General features: G+C 32.6%; 2 protein-coding genes across 2 annotated transcripts; one reads left to right on the top strand and one right to left on the bottom strand.

Annotated features, from left to right (window-relative positions):
- The first annotated feature begins 1,016 nt into the window (after window positions 1–1,016).
- LOC108844374 (kinesin-like protein KIN-14O) lies at window positions 1,017–6,916 on the top strand. Its single transcript, XM_057009010.1, is given in 19 exon segments — window positions 1,017–1,069; window positions 1,539–1,663; window positions 1,748–1,875; window positions 2,026–2,109; window positions 2,225–2,302; window positions 2,388–2,480; window positions 2,584–2,613; window positions 2,729–3,979; window positions 4,052–4,133; window positions 4,213–4,308; window positions 4,399–4,578; window positions 4,662–4,751; window positions 4,754–4,767; window positions 4,843–5,309; window positions 5,390–5,643; window positions 5,733–5,896; window positions 5,984–6,315; window positions 6,407–6,576; window positions 6,676–6,916. Coding segments are annotated over 19 exon segments (3,750 nt in total). The 3' UTR covers window positions 6,735–6,916.
- A 6,168-nt stretch (window positions 6,917–13,084) lies between these two features.
- LOC108853360 (transcription factor BEE 1) lies at window positions 13,085–14,906 on the bottom strand. The gene is made up of 6 exons (XM_018626782.2): window positions 14,510–14,906; window positions 14,254–14,379; window positions 14,108–14,173; window positions 13,974–14,042; window positions 13,765–13,842; window positions 13,085–13,366 (listed from the first exon to the last, which is right to left on the bottom strand). The coding sequence occupies exons 1-6, from the start codon at window positions 14,864–14,866 to the stop codon at window positions 13,280–13,282; spliced, it is 783 nt and encodes a 260-aa protein (XP_018482284.1). The 5' UTR covers window positions 14,867–14,906; the 3' UTR covers window positions 13,085–13,279.
- Window positions 14,907–17,263: the final 2,357 nt, after the last annotated feature.

The raw sequence follows: 17,263 nt of genomic DNA, 5'->3' as shown, positions 1-17,263 counted from the left end.
TCTCACAACCAACCTGCAAGTCAACTCTGGTAAGAGGGACTGAAAATTAAATTCAAAAAGTTAAGGGTCTAGAGAGTTTAACCGAACCGACAGTCGAATAAACCGAACTGACTAATCCGAATAAGTACATCCAGGCTTACTAATACAAGTCAAATGTTCTTTAAAAATGCGTTAGGAAATACTATACAAATGATTTTACAAAGTGCGTTAGTAATAGAGTTAAGATCATCATGATTGTAATATGTTATCCAGTGTTAAAATGATTTTGCAAACATTTACACTATTTAAAAAAAAAAAAAAAAATATATATATATATATATATAGAGGCGGATCTAAGACTTAACTTAGATGGGGGCACATGAAACTTTTATATTACATCTAACTTTTTAAATGGCAGCACCTTTTATACTTTGTATAGATTACTATAAGAAAATTAAAATTTAGTTGGAGGCAGTGAGCCATTCTCTTATTTCTATGTCTGTTATTGTGTATATATATATTTCTATAAATTGACCTAATTACTGATAAATAGTATTTTACTAGATTCGAAGCTCAGATATTATGTTATAAACATACTTATAAATCTATAAAATCAAACCATGGACTAGGATAAGAGAGTTTCCACATCATTTGATTTTGTATGATAAAAAATGATAAATAGGCAAAACTGTAATAAACAAAAATACAGGGACGCCAAAGTTAAATGAACTAAAAAATTTGAAAACCCGACCCGGTGGCATAATAAACGATCGGAGGAGAAAGAGGGATACTCGCGCTTCTTCCTACATTCGCGCTACAGCAACAACAACAAACAAAACAAAACCAGAGAGTCACAAAACTCATTGACGTGACTAATCAATCCCACGTCTTCTTCTCCGTCTCTATGTTTTCTCGCAGGTTAGACTTCCCCCTTTCCCGAGAAATAAAATCTCCTCAGAAAATTGTTCTTTTTTTTTATTTTTTTCGTGATCCGATTTTCTGATCGTGCTTTTCTACTTTTTTACTTAGTTTCGTCAATGCCGTTCTTCTCGTGTTGCACCAAAGCGAGTCTCTGCTACTCTCCAGGTAGGTTCGTCTCTAACAGCTGTTTTCTTCTATCTTTATTATTCACATTGTCGGAACTTGGAACATGGTAGTTACGTATTTCTCTGGAGATTTGATTTTTTTTAGTTAGATCCGACATCTTTGCTTTAGATCAAATTTCGAGATTTAAGTTAAAGGATTGAAAAATAAACGACTACATTTTGTCATCATGATCGATCGGTTGATATGCGATCCTGGTGATTAGACGTTACATAAAGTATCTAGATCGAGCTTAACATTAATATCTATAATAATAATGAGATGATTTTAATCAAATGATAAACACGTACTTCTCTGGTCTTTAATGGCTCAATTAACTATGAAACAAAATGGGATTTGTTTCAGGCCTTGTTGATAGAGAATGAAGGATCGTGTGTTCATAAAGTTTGCTTTCAGACCAATCCCATGCGTGATTGATTGATGATGAATTCTCTCACTGATCAATCAGGCAGCAGCTCTCGTGGAGATTCCACTCCTCGTAGTCCCTTCTCTCCATCTTCTCCTTTGCAAAGGCGTAAAGGTCCCTCTGCTGCTGATTCCAAGTTTCAACGTCCCCTCGCCTCTTCTTCTTCCCCACTGGGTACGTTTCTTTTTTCTCTACCTCTTTACACTTGACTTAATGGTTTCATATTTGAAAATGATTTCTTTCTTTTTTTAACCACAGATCCATCATCCCCTGCAGCAATGCTCCATGGAGGCCACAAGTTCCACGAGGCATTCCAAATGAAACAAGGCCGTTTTGATCTCCAAGCCGCAAAGATCTCTGAGATGATGAAATCTAATAATTTAGATGTACTATTTTGCCTAAGCCCTTTACCTTAATTATTATTTATGTAGCAGTATCTTCATTTCAAAGTCATTTATAACAATAACCTATATATATATATATATATATATATATATATATATATATATATATATATGCTTCTTCTTTGAATGCAGAATGCTCCCACGCAGTCACTTTTAAGTATTGCTACTGGAATTCTTGATGACAGTATTGAGAGAAACAATGGTGAAGTCCCTCAGGTACATGATCAACAATTCTCACCATACTTTTAGATGGATGGATGATTCTTTGCTTAAATGGTTTCCTGCAAAAGCAAATTTGGGAAATCACCTGACCTAATGAAATAATGATCAGCGTGTAGCATGTCTGCTCAGAAAAGTCGTGCTGGAGATTGAGAGACGTATTTCAACTCAATCTGAGCATCTAAGAACGGTACTATTTCCTGTTTCCACGGAAATTAAAGATAGTAAGTACTGATCTCAATTGGTTTATGGTCTGAGTTTATTTTTTTGTGCAGCAAAACAGTGTGTTTAAAGCTCGTGAGGAGAAGTATCAATCGAGGATAAAAGTTCTTGAAACCTTAGCTTCAGGAACTAGTGAAGAAAATGAGGTATCATAAAGAAACAACAGCTTAGGCCCAGAGATTTTTTTTTTTTTTTTGTTCATTAAATTCACTCATGGGTTACTCTGCTGATCAACTAATGTCTCACCAGATTGCTACAAAACAACTTCGACGGATAAAGGTAATGTTTTTGGCATCTATCCCATTGTAATCATTTAAAATTGGTTACTGCAAGTTTAAGGTGACAAACTTGATTCCGGTGTGATGTTTAATTTGCTTGAGATGACTTATGATAGACAGAAAAGTCCAAGCTGGAAGAAAAGAAGAAAACCAAAGAGCAGGATGTGGTTAAGCTAGAGAAAGAAAATGGTCACTATAATGTTGAAATTTCCACTTTAAGGCGAGAACTGGAGGCAACCAAGAAAACATATGAACAACAGTGCTTGCAAATGGAAAGCCAGAGAAAGCTGGTAGAAAAGAAGAGAAACAAAGAGGAGGATATGGTCAGGCTAGAAAAAGAAAACGGTGAATATAATCTTGAAATTTCCACTTTAAGGCGAGAACTGGAGACAACCAGGAAAGCATATGAACAACAGTGCTTGCAAATGGAAAGCCAGGCAAGGCTGGTAGAAAAGAAGAAAACCAAAGAGGAGGATATGGTCAGGCTAGAAAAAGAAAACGGTGAATATAATCTTGAAATTTCCACTTTAAGGCGAGAACTGGAGACAACCAGGAAAGCATATGAACAACAATGCTTGCGGATGGAAAGCCAGACAAAGCTGGTAGAAAAGAAGAAAACCAAAGAGGAGGATTTGGTTAGGCTAGAGAAAGAAAATGGTGAATACAATCTTGAAATTTCCACTTTAAGGCAAGAACTGGAGACAACCAAGAAAGCATATGAAGAACAATGCTTGCGGATGGAAAGCCAAACAAAAGTCGTCACAACAGGTATCGAGGACAGGATCAAGGAGCTTGAACAAATGACAAAAGATGCAAGCGTTTCAAAAATTGCCCTTGAGGAAAGGGTTAAGGAGCTTGAAAAGATCGGAAAAGAAGCAAATGCTGCTAAGACTACTCTTAAGGAAAAGGTAAAGGAGCTTCAACGATTCAAAGAAGAGATAGTAACTGTTAACACAAGCCTTGAAGCAAAAAACCGAGAGCTTGAAAATATGGGAAAAGAAGCAAATGCTGCCAAAATGACTCTTGAGGAAACGGTGAAGGAGCTTCAGCAGTTCAGAAAAGAGTCAGTAGCTGTTAATACAAGCCTTGAGGCAAAAAATAGAGAGCTTGAAAAGATGGGGAAAGAAGCAATTGCTGCTAAAACGGTTCTTGAGGAAAAGGTGAAAGAGATTCAACAATTTAGAATAGAGACAGTAACTGTTAACACAAGCCTTGAAGCAAAGAATCGAGAGCTTGAACAAAATCTAGCCCAGTGGAAGAATAAAGCCAAAGAAATGGAGGAAGATTCAGACTTGAAGAATAGGAGTTGGAATCAGAAAGAACTTTCATATAGAAGATTTATCAACTTCCAGTCACAGGCACTACAGGTATGCTTACATATACTATTGACTGGAACTAGTTATTGTTTTATATTCACCTAAGCCTGCTAATTTTTCCAGGAGTTGAGGCTCTATTCTAAGTCCATCAAACAAGAAATATTGAACGTTCAAGACACCTATACAGGAGAGTTTAGTCAGTTAGGTGAGTCATCTTTTTTCTTATAATAACTCCGTATTATATATTTGTGACTTTGCAAGTTTGATTTGGTTATCAACAACAGGGAAGAAGTTGCTTGAACTTGGAGAAGCTGCAGAAAACTATCACGCTGTCCTAACCGAAAACCAAAAGCTCTTCAATGAACTTCAGGAGCTAAAAGGTAGCGTGGATCATGTGTAACACATTGATGCTTCATCTTTAACAAATCATGTTCAGTGCAACTTATAAGTTTTCAAATTATGGCTTGCAGGAAACATTAGAGTGTATTGTAGGGTAAGGCCTTTCTTGAGAGGGCAAGGTGCATCAAACACTGTGGTGGAACACATTGGTGAGCATGGGGAGTTGGTAGTTCTCAATCCCACAAAACCTGGGAAAGATGGTCTTCGTAAATTTAGGTTCAATAAGGTCTACAGTCCAGCCTCTACTCAAGGTGCTCTTTTGTTACCCTTTTGACCTCTACTCTTAGGACTCTTTTAATCAGAAATTTCTGTTGTATTTTTCTGATTCTTTCAGCTGAAGTGTTTTCGGATATAAAACCACTTGTTCGGTCGGTTCTGGATGGTTACAATGTTTGTATCTTTGCCTATGGACAGACAGGATCAGGGAAACTTACACAATGGTATTCACTCACTATCATTTTCCAATAAATATGCCGCTTGAATGTATATTTTGCATTCATTACTGCATTGTTTAGACCGGTCCAGATGGAGCAAGTGAGGAAGAATGGGGAGTAAACTACCGTGCTCTAAATGACCTCTTTAAAATCTCTCAATCTCGAAAAAGCAACATAGCGTATGAAGTAGGGGTGCAGATGGTGGAGATATACAATGAACAAGTGCGCGATTTACTCTCTGGTGACAGTTCTCAAAAGAGATATCCTTTTTTTTTTTGTTTATCTGCTCTTACTTGTTTTCTACAAAATTTCTATTGCAATTTAGATGTTATCCTTCTTTTTGCTTGGGTTGCAAGTCTTTTGTTTCTCCTTGACTTTCACACATTAGGTATTCTTTCTACAACTCAAGAAAACGGTCTTGCTGTACCTGATGCAAGCATGTATCCCGTGACATCGACCTCGGATGTTCTTGAATTAATGAACATCGGGCTAGATAACCGAGTCGTTAGCTCAACTGCCTTGAATGAAAGAAGTAGCCGCTCCCATAGGTTTGCCTAAGATCTCTGTCTTTTGTCCATTATCTAGATAGTTTTGGTCTCTTAAGTTTGACTAGTGATTCCTTATGCAGTATTGTCACTGTTCATGTTCGTGGAAAGGATTTGAAGACCGGTTCTGCCTTGTATGGCAATCTACATTTGGTAGATCTGGCGGGTAGTGAGAGAGTTGATCGGTCTGAAGTTACAGGAGATAGGCTTAAAGAAGCGCAACATATAAACAAGTCACTCTCAGCTCTAGGAGATGTGATATTCTCTCTTGCTTCTAAGAGTTCTCATGTACCGTATAGAAACAGCAAACTAACTCAGCTTCTCCAAAGCTCTCTAGGTTAAGTCAAAACTTGTTGCTCTGTTTTTTCTTTTAACATCATGAACCGATGTCAGCTAACTTTTCTCAATGTGCTTAACACATTTCAGGTGGGCGAGCAAAGACACTGATGTTTGTGCAACTCAATCCTGATGTTGTTTCATATTCAGAGTCCATGAGTACTTTGAAATTTGCAGAACGTGTCTCTGGAGTTGAGTTAGGTGCTGCCAAGAGCAGTAAAGATGGTAGAGATGTTAGAGACTTAATGGAGCAGGTAGAGGAATAAACCATCTCTTGTAAATTAAATCATAAGCTCTAGCTCTAGATTTAACAACCTTTTTAAAAAAAAAAATTGTTGCAGTTAGGGTCCCTTAAGGACACAATAGCGAGAAAAGACGACGAGATAGAGAGGCTACATTTGCTTAAAGACATTAATTACCCACAGAGACTGCAGAGAAAGAGCTTAGGACATTCCGATGAGTTCAACTCAGAAGAGTCACAGTTATCTATAGAAGAAGATTCAAGATCCCAACAAGATCATGTCAGACAATCACGACACTCTAACATAGGCGGGGAGACCTTAGCCTCCTCCATTGATTTAGAGTATGAAGATAGGCTGGATGATGAAACAGAAGGTTCCATCGATGTTCCTCGTGCAACAGAAGGGAGAAAACCATCGAAGATGTCAGACAAGTAACGTTTTTGTTTCCTCTATTGCATATAAAATGAAACTAGGTGCAATTGAACTTTTAAAAAAGATTTCTTAATCCGAATTGCATTGCAGAACTTCTAAGCAAGTGACGCCAAGGGCTTCTACCAAGACAACACGACCAGTTGATAAACTTAAGGTAGCTACGAGGGCTGTAAAGGCCGCGTCAGGTTTGATGTCACCAAGTAAGCCCACATCAAGTTTGATGTCGCCGAGTAAGCCCACATCAAGTTTGATGTCACCAAGTAAGCCATCAAACATATATAGTTTCTAGATTCTAAATCTAAGAGATTAGTTTTTTTTTCGTATTTGTTCTCATGATGTATTATTGCTTGTTTCTCAAGGCATGAAGAAGACAGGAAGTGCTTCTAATTTGGTCAAGTCACCGAAACGGTGGTCGTAAAAAATGATAACTTTTATCCTTAGCCGGCTCTTTTATTTTTTAATATAAATACTTTATATTCTTCACCTTCCCTCTCTATTGAATCCATTGGCTTCAACTGGGACTTAATTTTGTAATTTTATTTTATATGTACAAAATTTTGTAAATATACGAATCTCATAATTCTCACGAAGTATTTCTTATATTTACAATAAATATTTCATCACAATATTATGATTCATGGTGTGAAAATTAACTTGTAATGATTGGTGGTGAGATTAACTTCATATACCGTAAAATATTTATGTAAATCAAGATACCATGTATTATAGCAATATACTGGTTATAATTAGGTATAAATAATATCGGTACTACCCTTAATGAATTATTATATTTATTTATTATGTCTTTGATCATAAATATTTGATTTATTTATAATAAAATATTATTTGCTGATTTTTCAAAACGAAACTCTGAAGTTAAAAATTAGAACTTACTATGGATATTACCCTTAATGAATTATTATAATTAAATCAAATAATTATGATCAAAAACATAATAAATAAATATAATAATTTATTACGGATAGTATCAATATTAATCATTCTAACTTTTAATGTTAGAACTCTGTTTTGAAAAATCACTTTGCAAATAATAATATAGATTGTAAGTGGAAATTGACTTCTTATATAATGTGACTGAGACATGAGCTGCTAACATAGTAACAGCTAGGTCTGAAAAAAACAAGATCGAAAATCTAAACCGAAACAGAACTGAAATAACCAAAACTAGAACTATACCAAAATCTTTAAATATCTAAACAATTCATATATTTCTATATCTGAAATAACCAACCAAATATGAACCAATAACCAAACTGATATTCAAATATATACAAACATTCATTATATAACATAACTAAAAATAATATAATTTGAAAATATATTAAAAGTGTGAAAGTTTATGAAAAAGACAAGTAATCAAAAATATCCAAACTACCTAAAAATATTCAAAGTATCCAGATATTTTTATCTGAAATAACTAAGTAGTTCGTATTATCCATAAAATATAAATCATCTTAATTACTTGATATTTTGTCTAAAATACACAATATTTTATCTGAATCAGGTATTTTCTGCTTTCTAATTTTATTATCTAAACCGATCTGAACCCTAATCTATTTAAACCGATACAAACAAAAAAAATCGGTTGTCGGTTCCAATATGGATCCTCTAGTTCTTTCTTCTGACTGATCCAAACCGAACCAGTATCTGAAATATAAAAGCTAACTCCTCAGTAAATCCACTTACAAAATATTGTTGGCCAGACCCCACAGTGCTATTTTGCATACTTGAATTTAGCCCATTTTTTGTTCTTTCTTCCACCAAATTAATGATGTGATCACCAAATCTATTTTTGGAATATTTTGGGGCCCAATAGTTTTCATGACTTATTGTAAACCCCCAATTATGTCCTCTTCAGCATCTTATGCCTATAATACATGACGATCCATGAACAATAATATGCTGTTTTTTTTTTGTAACTTTTAAAGGTTAAACTCGGATCACTATTGGAACCAGACCTAATCTCTGGGGGAGTCGCAAGCCCGCGGATGGACTCCTTCTCCTGGGCATTCAAATGGATCCTAAAGCATGGACCCATATCCGCGTTAGGTGAACTAACAATGTGACTTAGTTTCGCATAGCAGGAGGATCGAACCTGAAACGTGTTAGCGTCTCAGGCCCGTCCACTGCCACTTGACCACAAGGTCCGTTCGATAATATGCTGTTTTCTTTTGTCAAAATATCAACAAAAGCATTTACTTGTATTGAACAAAACTGAACAGAAGAAAAAGATGAAGTTCTTCAGTTTGATTAGTGTGGCATGAACATATGGCGCTTTTAATCATTTTGCATATTCAATCATGCGTTGGCGAAATAAAACATATAACTATATTCAATAGTTTTATAATAGTGGATAGACACTCTCTGACATTTGCTTTCTTGCCCACTGCACAAATATTAATCAAAGGAGGAAAACAACAAATAGATCATTGGTCTTAAAGGAGACAAAGAAGATAAGAGTTCAAGATCACCAAATAGGCAATTACAATAAAATATATTAAAGACAATACCAAATATTAAACAAAAAGAATAAGGGAAAATAAACCAGATGCGTAGAAATAAATAGTCTGTATAAAAGGAATATATAATTCAAAAAAATTTGCAGCATGTATACACAACTTATATTTTTCAAAGAGTAATTTGCTAATTTCATCATTTTTTGGGTTTTAAACCAATTCACTCTAATTCAAAATACAATGTGACCCTCTGCTTAAATTTTCCTGAATGTATACCATATTCTTTTGGTAAAAATGTATACCATATTTTCTTCTTTTTTTTGAAAAAAAATTTTTTAACCTGATTGAATTCAGAAGAATCGCAAGCCCGCGGATGGACTTCTTTTCCATGACATTCAAATGGATCCTAAAAGATAGACTCATATCTACATTAGGTAAACAAAACTATGTGACTTAGTTTTGTATAGAAGAAAGATCGGACCTGAAACGTGTTAACGTCCTAAAAAATATATATCATATTTGTTCTGATATCTTTTGCACATCACTCTAAAACGCCTAAGAATTGAAACCACACCAATTTTTGATGATCTAATTGTGAAAACGAGTCTTCTCAAGTCTAACTAAGTACGTATGTTTTTTTCTTTCTTTTTGATATTTTCTTGAAATAAAAACGAGAAAGTAAACATAAAATCCCACATTGATCATTCTTTTAACGTATGGTCCATTTCAAGCTGTCTTTACTTGCTCTTTGGATGCATGCATCTTTTCCATTTTATATTAGTTAGTTCTCGAAGTAGTTAGTAATTAATTTGCATTTTAGCAATTTATTTGTAATGACCTAAAGCTACTCCTTCAACGCCATTTCTAGTTTAATTTGGAGTTTTCTCTTTACGCGAACGCTTGTACGACGTACATAATTGTCCAATTGGAATTAAACAAAAGGGAAGTTTACTGCATGCAATCATGCACGTAAAGTATCCAAGTGTTTTATGGGTTCATCATAAGCTATATACACCATAATAAGTAATCTCTAGTGAATTGTGTGATACTTGGGTTAACAAGATAGAACTTAATAAAAATGCATATTTAAAATTTGTTTTAGTTAATCCCCAACTTGGAAACTGAATTACCACGTTGCAACTGGCAAAGCTTTCCCTATTTATTTCTTAAAGTATCCAAACAAAATAAAAGTGTATATCACCTACAAAAAGATAGTAATTGACACAGAGTTAGCCATTTTACATTAGGAAAACAAAAGTATATTTGATTCTAGTAAGATACATATTCTAGACTTTTCACATATATTAAAAATCACATTAAAAATGCATTGATTTTTGTGAATAACAATTTTCCATAACCTGTAACCAATAAAAATCTAATAAACACAATTAATTTTCTTGAAATTAACAGATTTTCATTAAATAATACATTGAAAAAGTAAAAAATGTATTTTTTAAAAATAATTTTTTTCTTAGAATATGGATCTTTAAAAAACGGAAGGAATATATAATATATATCTGAAACTTCAAACCTAACTATTTATGCCGTATATATGTCCAGATACGACCTGCCCGATGGAATTAAAATGTTAGAAAACTGTAAATCTCCAAAAATTAAGAAACATAGAGAATAACAAAGACACAAATGTCATATTTTACATGTAAATATACATGAGTAGACACGAATCGGATATCTCGATTTATGGAGAATATTCATGATCCGATCCATTTTATCTAAATAATCAATTATCCAATCTGATTTGATTGCCACCATTCAGATCGGTGTCCTGGATATCCAAAAAAAGTTAGATTTTTGACCGGGTATCTGATTCGATCCGTAAAATAAATAAATATCCAAAATAATATAAAATAATAATATTTTATTGTAAAATAATTTTTATTTACTTCTTTAAAATTTTAATAACTAATATAATAAATTTAGTAAATAAAAATACTGCAAAAATTATATAAAATAGCTTATATATATAAATATTTTAATATATGTATATATATGCATATAACGAATCGGATCGGATATCCGTTTCTAAAAATATTAGTATTTATGATTTGCTTTGTTTTTTTACGGGTATTGCATTTTAGTATTTGATTTACTTCGTAGATATGAATTACGGATATCCAGATTTTTTGGTTGAAACGGACAACAAATTTAATCAAAATTTACATACATTTTTGCCAGCTCTAAAATATATACTCAAGTATTTGAGCTGCACACCTCAGTCATGAAGATTATGAATGGGCAACATACCGTCTATATTACAAGCACATATATACATATATAAATATATAAGAAAAATATATGAACAAATGAATAAATACAAGAGATGCGATAAGAGAGAACACCACAAAAAGAGGAAGAAAATCTCAAAAAAAATGGTTGTTCGTCTTCAAAACACGTCCATTGGTTTTGCATCGCGCAACTTGCTATTTTGTCTCTGTGATTGGTTTGGGAGACACACATCATTGTCTTAGGAAAGCTACAGAATGTGAAGGGTGCTTTTGGCATTTCGTTCCGACAAAGTATTTTTGGTTCCATACTTCCAATCCTCTTCTCCGTTTCTGAACCTTTCAAGTTCCAACTTGCCTCTCCCACTCTATCGTATCTCTCTGTATGTGTATGTGTGACTACGCCTATCTCGCTGTTTGACTTGGTCAAACCTATTTTGGTTTTGATATTTATCCAACTTTTGTCGACGTACAAGAAGGAAAAATGACTTACATTTCTGAATTTTTATTTATTATAGTATCTAGTATGCTCTCTTAATTAGTAATGGACAGGAGATTAGTTTGCAAGCTTCCATTGTGATAATTGTCAAAATGTTTAGTGATAACCAAATAACTCTAATGGTAAACCATGTAACTAAAAAACCTATCGTTTTCAAAACTCATCTAGTTTACTTTTGGTTAATCTAGCAGTTCTTAAGGTAGAAGTCACACTATTTACAACATCCACTTGCATTTATATATGTATGTATAGTGTTAAATATGCTGTAGCAAGTAGCCCAAAACAGTCATATATATGTAGATAAATTGTCTCTTTACAAAACTAATCTCATTTTATATATGTTGGAAACTGTACTCGAACTTCATGCACGAATAGCTAATAGAGAAGATCTTTTCAATATAAATCTTAGATAAAACACATTAACTAACAGAAGAATTCTATTATGGAAGTGGATTTGTTCTAATATATGTTTATATGATAGAGTTTTCGATTTAAACAAATATTAAAATTAACTTTTTACTTAGAATATAAAACATAAATAAACATTTTATGTATCTATATTATTAAAACTAAAGTATCTTTAGAAATTGTTTGAAAACATGGTTAACAATATAAAAAAATATAACTTTGAGATATGGTAGCAGTATATTAAGAAAAAAAAGTAATGGTTTTATGTTATTAAAATTTTTGAAAATCTATTACATTATGAGAAATATATATCTGGGCCAAGTTTAAAATATATGAAAATGATTCAATCTAATTACCTGAAAAAAAAATTTCTAAAATAATCATAAAAAAAATTTAAACTTTATATACATAGTTCAAATCAAAATAATAATTTAAATTGATTTATATCAACAATTGATTCTATATATATATATATATATATATATATATATTTAAATTTTTATTTTTATAAAAATATTTTCCAATAACCATTATAAAAATATTTTCAATATATATAAGAAAATACAATATAAAGACCAATAATCAGCAACATATTTCACATTAAAAAAAAGACCAATTTCAAACACCAACTTAAATTATGGTTTTTATATTTCATATTAAGTTTTAAAAATATAATAGTGACAAAAAAAATAATCAGCAACATATTTTTGAAAATACATCTACGCGGATGCACGGATCAAAGTCTAGTTGCTTTTAAGATAAAAGGATACTATTATAAAAGTATATACCGGAGTAAAAATCTACATCTATTGCTAGAAGTGATGACACTGATCAAGTGATTATTCATTAAGTTAAAGCATGATTAACACAGGGTTCTTAAGGTGGAGTTCTTAGTGGAATTTAAGAAACTGTTTCTTAATTTTTAAATAAAAAACTAAGAATTGGTTCTTAAATAAAGATTTTAAGAACCAATTCTTAACTTTTTAGTTACAAATTAAGAAATAATTTATTAATTTCCGCTAAAAACCATGTCCTAAAAACCTCGGGAGTTAATCATGGTCTTATGATTCTTTGGTCGTTATTCAACAAAAATAATAATAATAATATTAATATGTTGTACTTTTATAAAATAACAAGACAAGAAGAGAATTGCTTCCTTGAGACATTTACATGAGAAGCCAGTATAAGTCACCAACGAGTATATAATTTCGAAAATACAAGTATATAGATCACAAATACTATCCCAGGTTGGGTCATATTACAACATATTACATCCAAATGAATATAAGAATAATTTCTGCAAAATATTAAAAATAAGAAAAGGAGAAAACAGAAGTCAAAGGGACCACGTTGATAAATGGAGGACAGGGTTCCCATCTCTTGTTTGTCTCCCCATCTCCACTGCCTCACGAGCCCTTGCTCTCTGCCAATTGTATTCCATTCAAATTCAATACTTAGAGAAATAAGTAATTAATCACATCAAAAAACAGCTGTCACAAACTACTATAGTTAAGACTTAAGTCTTGATATAAGATCAATTGTATATGCAAAGGCCGCACTGGACTAGATCAGACTTGTCAAACAATAAATTTTCATTGTGGGTTAATTAGTATGCATGATGACATAATTTTATAAGGCCGAACCTAAATCACAAACATAAGACATATACTTGAACAAAGTTTACTAGAACCTAAAAAAGGTTTATTATAACCGATTCTATTAAAACATACTGGATCCATGGCAACGTATATCTTTACCAATCACCACTAATAAGTTTTTTTGTTCATCTTCATTATACAAACTATTAAAATTTCTTAGTACCTGCATGGAATCAACAGCATCGGTCTCTGAGTTGAAGTCATAAAACGAGCTTGCTGCCGTGAGTTTCATCGACAGCAGCTGAATCCACATATATTACAAAAGAACGAGAATGAGTAACTATTTTTTTTTTGAAAAAAGAGAATGAGTAACTATTTCACCTAAAATATAATAAATATTAACTGGAGATTTTTTTAAAAGAAAATAATAACCTCGACTTGATTTTGTAGAGACTGGACATAGTTTATTATCTCGTCAAGCATCGTAGCCATTCCCATACTCTGCAGAAACACAAACAAATCGATATTTACTTTTGGATTTACTCATGTTTGTATTCATTAGTTACCTTATAACATCCAGGAACAATATCTTGCAAGCATCTCAATCTCTCGTTTATTTTTCCTCGCCGTACCTGATATTTTTGTATTAATGAATCATCACGTCCGCTTAATTTTTGTGTATAACAAATTAATAATAATTAAGCAACATTACCCGCTCTGCTAAGCTGTGGCTATCAGTGGCTTGGCCTCTTCTGGCTCTCACATGAACAACTTCTCTCTCTTTCTCTTCTTCTTGATTCTTCTGCTTCTTCGACCTCTTACCTCTTCTTGAACAACCCTAATTTGTTGACAAAATAAAAACCATTAAGATGAAAGCTTTAATAGAATAAAAGAAAGATGAGATATGTTGTTCAAGTTTCAAAAAAAAAGAATAAAAGGAAAAAGATTAGGGTTTCGAGATCAATTACAGTTTCGGTGGTATTGATATTCAGCTGATCAGAGACGCTACTATTCTCGGATGAAGACAAAGTTTGTAACGAATCTTTTCTCTTCTTGGTCTCGTGGACGTTGTTGTGATTGGGATGATACAAAATTGAAGTCGTTGAGAGATTATTATCACTGCCGGGATATTTCCCGGGATAAGCAAGTGATTGTTGTTGATGACGATGAAGGAAGAAAGAATCGAGACAAGTGGAGAAAGGAGGAAATGTTTGAAACTGAAGGTTGCTGCTGTTGTTGTTTAGATCTGCAGCTTGAGTCATGGAAGAATATATATCCATGGCCATTGTCTGAAAATCAGAAGATAGGTTCTCAAAGTTCGCCATTTGATATAATGAATTGATATATCAGTTTGAATTGGTTTATGATACAAAGTTTGAATTTATATTGCTCATTTGGAATTTTTTTTTACAAGTATTATTTTATTTTGATTTAATAATGGAGAAAAAGAAATGTGGAATGAGACTAAAGAAGTAAAGGGAGAGACACGTGGGCAAGTGAACCTTCTGGGATTTGTGTGTCGGGAAGGTATGGCCAAACAAGGGACTGGGGCCAGTGTTTGGTCGTGGGTCCCATAAGACTTCTTTCTTTGCAAGGGGGAAGAACTAAACTTAGTTTAAGAAATAGATTGTCCATCTTTAGTTGACAAAAAAAAAAGATTGTCTATCTTTAAATTAATTATTAATATTTTGGGAAGAAAATGAAATGGATGTAGTCAAACTAAGTTCATATCAAAACTTTGTTTTAATGAAAACAATTTTTAATATTTTTATAGGGAGGGTTTTATGTTGGCATATTGGGTAAAACATCACATCCATTTGCCAACTTATGCTTCCAAATGGCTAATGCCAAGAAATCGACAAAACTCAAAAAAATATATGTATATGAGATAAAAGGAAAAGAACTTGTGGAACATTGGAGATAAGTGAAAACATGTAGTAAGGAGTTGGAGTTGTGTACTGAGTAAAAAACAGGGTTCTTGTGTTTTTTTTTGTATAAAACCGAAGTTGACATCATATGTAGTTTTTGAAAGAAAAAAAATACAGTTTTGTATATTGTTCTTATATCTTTATATAGTTATGTAAATTTTGTCAATTACCAAATTATATATCTAGTTAAGAAAATAATTTATCGATATTTGTTGATTTTTGTTCTTTTTGATGATCAAGTTATAGGAAAGAGTTAGGTTGCAACAAAGGTCAATATTTAGTTGGGCCATTGCAATTCAATTATGAATGGTGGAGGGATATGTGATTGGCATGCAATTACATCCATTTAAGACGACTTACCCTCTAATTCATTATTAGAAGTAGCAACGTATCTACGCCCTAAACTGCTGTGTGCTTTAATTAGGAAATTTTGGAAACAAAAGTTTAAGCTTCAAACTCGTAATATATATTGTGACTCGTGTTTCACAGAAAAATAGCAGTTTGTGACATATTTTAAACTTCCACTGATCATATCCTTTTGTACTGATCATCCTTCGTTGATTATTCACTGATTTGATGCCGTGATATGATAAACTCCCTTATGAAAACGTATTGTATCACTATTAAGTGAAAGACAGTCATTATGTGAAAACCTTTATTTTTCTAAACGTAGAAGGTTGTGAAAGGACTACTGCGCCACTATTTCATGCTTGATACAAATTTCTGGATTATTTTTCATACCCGAATCTCCAAGATGGCTGGTTAGTCATAAGCATCATATTATACATTTCTGTAGTTAGTTCACGGTTCACCTATTTTCTGTAATAATTAAAGAAAATGAAACTTATAAGTAAAATTTATGTGATTAGTAAAATCATGCGACATTACTGATTTAACAACTCCAGTAATTAATATGGAAATTGAGCCTTTACAAAGTGAAATTCGAGCATGTGCTACTCTACATAATACATAGGCATAGTTGAATGTTCTAAACAAGAGCATGGATCTTGTTGAATATTGATTCAACATGAAGAACTCGAAGGAAGGTTTCAGCTGAGTGGAATTAATAAGTCACGTGTCTATCACGTGAGGTAGGCCTGGGCCTTAAGATTCTCGGATCTTCGGATCTTTTCCAGTTAAGGTTCTTTCGGGTCTTAAATATTTGAATCCAACAGGTATATCTAAATTTTTGGTCTGGGTTCGAGTCGGTTTTTCTCAGGTCCGGGTCGTTTTAGATCTATAATTAAAATACTTGTGAAATATCCATAATTTTTCAGGTCCATATCGGATCTGAGTCAGTTTGGGTATTTAAGATCTAAAACACACAAAAATACACAAATGTCATCAAATTTAATCAAAAATATGTCATGAATATCTAAGATCTTATAAAATAACTTAAAATAAATTGTTAAAAAATTAAAAGAAAAAAATAATTTTTGTTGTCAAAAATATATATTAAATTTTACATTTAAAATTTCATATTAATTGAAAATGTTACAAAAGTAAAAACAAAGATTGTTAACAAAATATATTTCAACTAAATCATAAAATAAAATATAGAAAATAGAACATAACAAAATATAGTTTTGGATATTAACATTTTTAAGTCGGGTATAAATCGGTTCTTATCTGCTCGGGTTTATTTGAGTCGATTCTTTTCGGGTCCGAGTTTATTCGGTTAGGTTCTTTTCGGGTCTGAGTCTATTCGGGTAGAAAATTTTTGGACCAAATAGATACTTCTAGACGTTCGGATCGGTTCCGGTTCAGTTATTTTTGAGTCGGTTCTGAGTCGGA

Source organism: Raphanus sativus, chromosome 1, assembly GCF_000801105.2.
Source record: "Raphanus sativus cultivar WK10039 chromosome 1, ASM80110v3, whole genome shotgun sequence".
Lineage (NCBI taxonomy): Eukaryota > Viridiplantae > Streptophyta > Magnoliopsida > Brassicales > Brassicaceae > Raphanus > Raphanus sativus.
Note: the sequence above shows the minus strand (reverse complement) of the source record. Positions and strands in the feature narration are given on the sequence as shown.